General features: G+C 42.6%; 2 protein-coding genes across 3 annotated transcripts in view; one reads left to right on the top strand and one right to left on the bottom strand.

Annotated features, from left to right (window-relative positions):
* The window catches only part of RNF212B (ring finger protein 212B), a 35,854-nt gene extending 34,485 nt beyond the window's left edge, over positions 1 to 1,369 (top strand). Inside the window, exon 15 of the mRNA XM_008067789.2 lies at positions 1,053 to 1,369. Within this exon, the coding sequence (XP_008065980.1) occupies positions 1,053 to 1,121 (69 nt within the window). The 3' untranslated portion in view covers positions 1,122 to 1,369. The remainder of the gene's footprint in view (positions 1 to 1,052) is intronic.
* A 2,110-nt stretch (positions 1,370 to 3,479) lies between these two features.
* Positions 3,480 to 5,367, bottom strand: part of HOMEZ (homeobox and leucine zipper encoding) — a 19,746-nt gene continuing 17,858 nt past the window's right edge. For both annotated transcript variants that reach the window (XM_021717467.1, XM_008067788.2), the window contains one exon: positions 3,480 to 5,182. In XM_021717467.1, coding sequence (XP_021573142.1) covers positions 3,564 to 5,150 — 1,587 coding nt within the window. In that variant the 5' untranslated portion in view covers positions 5,151 to 5,182 and the 3' untranslated portion in view covers positions 3,480 to 3,563. The remainder of the gene's footprint in view (positions 5,183 to 5,367) is intronic.

Raw genomic sequence — 5,367 nt, 5'->3', positions numbered from 1 at the left:
AACAAAAAAAAAAAAAAAAAAAAAAAAAGATCGATAAGATCTACAACTTAAACAAGCTGTAAAAACAACGACAAACATTTATGAGACAAATATTTAGGAAAACTGAATATCTGTTGGACATTTGATATTAAAGAATTATTTTGTTTTTGAGTTGGAGTCTCACTCTGTCTCCCAGGCTGGAGTGTAGTGGCACACTCATAGCCACCACAGCCTCAACCTGCTGGGCTCGGGCAATCCTTCCACCCCAGCCTTCCAAGTAGCTGGAACTACAGGCATGCGCCACCGTGTCTGGTTAATTTTTTAAAAAATGTATTGTAGAAACAAGGTTTTGTCAAGTTGCTCAGGCTGGTTTTGAACCCCTGAGCTCAGGCAATCCTCTCATCTCGGCTTCCCAAAGTACTGGGATTACAGGTGTGAGCCACTGTGCTCAGCCCCTAAAGAATTGTTAATATTGGGATTTTTAAAGATATGATGATATTGTGTTTGTTTTTAAAAATAGCCTTTATCTTTTATAAATACATACTAAAATACTTATGGATGAGATGTCTGGATTTTGCTTTAGTATACTTTGGTAGAGGGGGCAGTGGGAGAATAGAAATAAAAGATTAGCTATGAGTTATTTGAAGTTGGTGATGGGTACATAAGTTCATTCACTATGCTATGTATTTTTTGAAAAATTGAAAGCTTAAAAAACAATTATTGAAGAAAGTGCCACATCCCTAGAGGCATAAGAATTCTGTCTTCCTGGTAATCATCTCTGGGTAAAATAGTCATGTGTTCCAGGTCTTCGAAAGCAGTTAAGATTTTCAAATATTTGACCTTATCATCACTATAAGCCACTGAAATGCCCCAGAGTTTAATAAGTAACAAAGTCTTTGTCACACTAGAGGTATCAAATCTTAATTTGGAAAAGTTATCACGCAATGGACAAAGCTATGGGGAAGCAACAGCAGGAATTTCTGTCCCAATAAACTTCATATAATAGCTTGAGAAGGATTTGCCCGTTTTGTTGTTATTAACACCCATATCTGCCTTCCTGTTCTCTGCTGCAGACTCTCCACCACCAACAGGGGCAGATGGGATTTGCCAGTGGGAGAGAAGCATGGACCACTTCCAGATAGACCATCTTTAAGGTCTGATGTATACATACTGCTAAAGGATGACTGTAGCATCCAGTACCCTCTAGGGATGATGGCCTTGGAAAATTTTCCCTTGCTTTGTGTCCTGGTTTCACTCTATTCCTTATTCTTTCTGGATCTTTATTCACCTTTATTACCTCCCAAGAAGGGGTCAGGGATTATAAAAGGATAGTGCTTCAGGAAGACGTTTATATATATATATATCTCAGAAGATATAAGTAGCTCCCCTCATTTCTTCCAATTTGAAACAAAGGTTGTAAAAATAATTATTGGCATCATGATTGGGAGTGGGGGGGGTGGAGGTGGATAATATACTCATCAACTATGTTTATTTCTGGATTTCACTTTTTAGCTTTGGATATATTGTCATATTGTCAGTGTTAATAAGCAACAACTCTACTCCTTTTCCTAATTTATTTTACCTTTTCCATTTGCTTATCATTTCTTCTATGCCTAGTTACTATTAAATATGTTGATTCTCCTTCCTGTCAAAATCAGTTGGAGATACTGGTTTTCAGCTTACTAAAGTATATAGGTAATAAAATAAAGAGGACACACTTTTATTGCTACTATAACTCTATTGCTATTACAAGCTCTAGAATCGTGGAATGGGCAAAGAACATTACCACTGAGATCAAACATTTATTCTACTTTGGTAACTAAAAGGCAGAAATGAGGAATGAAACAGGTGGGCCATTCACAGGCAGGCCTTAAGCAAAAATATTGCAGAAACATAAAACATAGCAGGCATCTGCCAGAAATGAATTAGGTCTTGGGAATGGTCTTATACTTGAACTAGGATCCCACTACCCTTTCTGGTGCTTTGAATTTATTCTTAAAGGCATTTCTAGACACCTTCTTTTTTTAAGCAAGAGCCTGTGCCATAGCAAGTAGCATTACCTCCAAGACCGTTGTATCTGTCACTCTTGAAGCCTCAGAAATTTTAATCATTATCATCTGATGACTGGAAAACAATCTGCCTGCTAATGGATGCTGACCAACTGCCTTCTAAAATTTTTCTAATTTACCTCAGTAAGTTCTGCCCCTTCAAAAAATAAATTAAAAGTATACTAAGAATGTTACTAGATTTGGCTCCATTAATCCCTAGACCACAGAAGTGGCAAAGTGGAGAAGAGAGAAACACTTTTATTTTTGGTCTTTTTATTATTAGTCTAGCAACTTGGGGCTTCCACTCTTTTTACTTGTAGATGATTAACCTATTGATGATATCTGTTTGCTTTATATCTGATCCCAATGATGAAAACCATTCTAAAACATCAATAATTAGTTCAGTTAAAGACCATGGTCCCCCCAGTCCCTAAGACAGATCTTATAAAGAATGGGAAAGTCTTTTGTGGACATCAATTGACAGCAAAAAGATAAAAAATTAGTCTCTATCAAGCTGGACAGAAGGTAGTGTCAGGTATGTAAAACCAAACCTAAAACCTACCTCCACTGCCCTTCAACCAGAAGAAATCATTCCCTCTCCTCTACCCCTCTGTGATATAATTCTACTTTTTTTTAAAGGACATATCCCCTAGTTCCCACCTCCAATAAATACCAAGTCTAAATTATTCTCCACGCAATTGTTCAACTTTTTCACAAACTCTGTAACAAATAGTGATTTACCCTGAGATAAATAGTGAACAGAGTAGGGACTTTGGAGATTAAAAGCTACAAGGCAAAGTGGTCCCAGTATCGAAACGAAAATATTCTGCTGTGATTCAGGAACGAAGCAGGCAAAACATATAAAGTCAAGTTGGCATGTGGAAGAGGAAGTATTTGTGATGAGACTGGGACATATTGAGAATCTTTTTCTTGAGACGAGGTCTCACTATGTTGTTCAGGCTGGTCTTGAACTCCTGGGACCCTCCCACCTCTGCCTCCTAGAGCACTGGGATTACAGGTATGAGCCATCACGCCCGGCATATATTGACAATCTTAGTTGTATTATGCACAGATGTGTGCTCAGGAAAGAAGGAGTGCAAGGCAGCCTTATATTTCAGGGAAAACGGTGGGATTGGGGATGCCTTGGAATCACCAATTGAATCAGAATTCTTTACTCCTCCTTTCCAATCCTCCTGTAGACGTGGGGCCAAGGTCTGGCTTCTCTATATAGTACACTAAGGGAAAACAGCAGACATGAGGTGGGCAAGAGCCATTTCCCAGCCTATAGTTTGTCAAGATCCTTAGCACTTCCTACATTGAGGCTAGAGGCCTGGATTTCTGCTGATGCACCCCCAACCTTACTTTGTGTCCTATGGTCATCCTCCCTGGTCCACCCTCACTACTGCCCACCCTGAAGAACACAAAGCTTTTTAGTTCTTTGCAACAAGATAATTAAAAAACGTGGTTTCTTTGTTTAAACAGTTACTAATTTAGATCGTCTTTTAGTAACAGACTTCCCCTCCCCTGGATCCCCACTCAGTCTTGTATGATCACATCCTCCTCCTCCTCCTCCTCCTCCTCCTCCTCTTCCTCCTCCTCTTCCTCTTCTTCCTCATCATTTTCTGGCAGTTCCTCCTCCTCCTCTTCATCATCTTCATCTAGACAAACTACCACCTCAGCTGGCTGAGGTAATCTAGAGTCAAACCAGTCTAGTACCTGCTGCGCACTAAGCCTTGACGCCTGACTCAATTGAGGGATGTCAGTTTGCCGTAGCTGTTGGTGGGCTGCCCAGTACCTCTCCAAGGGTTGTATATCTGGTGGGGGTGGAGGAATCGGCCGAAGTGGTGTCTCAGCCTTTTCATTCATGGAGCGAGTTGGTGGTGGTGTGGAAATTGCTGAATCTTGGAAACTAGGGGCACCAGGTACTGCATTGTCCCGAAACCATTTTAGTTGCCCATGCTTCAAAGCATAGCGTGTATCACCAAACCACTGAATGATCTCAGGCCGAGGTAAACCAGTGATCTGTTCTAATTTGTGGTAATCCTCACGCCGTGCCCATTGGCACTGTAAAAAAAAGGATTTGAGGATAGCCAGCTGCTCTTTGGTTTTGCGCTTAGTCTTTCGCTGGCGTTGCATATCTGGAGAAAGGTACTCCGTGGGGCCGACCCTACCTGGTACTGAGTTATGCCGTAGTCCTTGGGGCCAGGCTGGCTCCCGCTGTGGGGGTAGTGCCTGTTCACTGGGAGACTGTGACTGTGGGATACAGCCTGGTGGCTGGAGGGGTTTAGAGGTGGCAGTAGCTCCATTAGCCAGTACTTGGAAAGAAGAAGAGGTAGAGGAAGAAGAAGGAGCCACACTAGATGCCAACTCCTCCTTACAACTGCTGGCAAGTACTGAGATTGGTGGGGGCTTATCCCGAGCACGTGGCTGGTGGACAGCTGTGGAGTGGTTCCAGGAAGCAGTGCCTATACCATGTGACTGGCTGGGACCCCTGCCTGCATGCTCCTTAGAGAGGCCACTGCTTTGAAGATCTTGCCAAAAATCTGATTGGTGGGGAAATGCTCCACTGCCAGGTGTCATCATGGATTCCTTTGCTTTCTGGTGACTTTGTGGCAGTGATGGTATCTGAGAGGATTCCTTGGGCTCTATTTTCAATCCTTTCATCTGGTTGGGCTCACTAAGCGCCAGAGGACCTATTCCAAGACCAACTTGTTCTGGAGGTGGCACTGGAGAAGGCGGCACCTCCTCTGGAGGCCGTCCTGCGTGATGAGTAAAAGAGAGAAGGGATTTAAAATGGAGTTGGTCCCGGTGATAGACCACTCGGGCTCGAGTCTCTTCTATTTCTTCAGATGACCAGCTAATGCCACAGCGGAGGCGCTGGGCCATAAACCAAGTCTTGACTTTCTCCATCTGCAGCCCATAGCGTAGGCAGAGAAGGGCAATATCTGCTAGGCTAGGATAAGGAAAGTAGCTGAAGGTTTGTAGCAGGTGTTCATTGCCATCCAGCTCACTGGTCTGGGCTGCTTGAGTCCACACAAGCTGTAGCTCCTCAGAGATTGGAGGAAGGCAGATGAGACCCGTTGGTGAGCTATTAAGACTGCTGGCCTCTTTATTAGGAGGCATGGTGCCTTCTGACTTATGCCCTTCAGAGATAGCTGAAATAAGAAGAAAAACAGCTTAATCATTGGGGCACGTCTTCTGGCATATTGTTCAATTTCTACCAAACTAACCTTACTGCTGAACACCAAAACAATTGAGTTTCTATTTGTATTGTGTTGCATTGCTTTTTTTTTTTTTTTAGTTGAAGTCTCACTCTGTCACCCAGACTGGAGTGCAGTGG

This window comes from Carlito syrichta, unplaced genomic scaffold, assembly GCF_000164805.1.
Source record: "Carlito syrichta isolate Samal-C Ts95f unplaced genomic scaffold, Tarsius_syrichta-2.0.1 Scaffold309773, whole genome shotgun sequence".
Lineage (NCBI taxonomy): Eukaryota > Metazoa > Chordata > Mammalia > Primates > Tarsiidae > Carlito > Carlito syrichta.
This window is presented reverse-complemented; position numbering and strand designations above follow the sequence as displayed.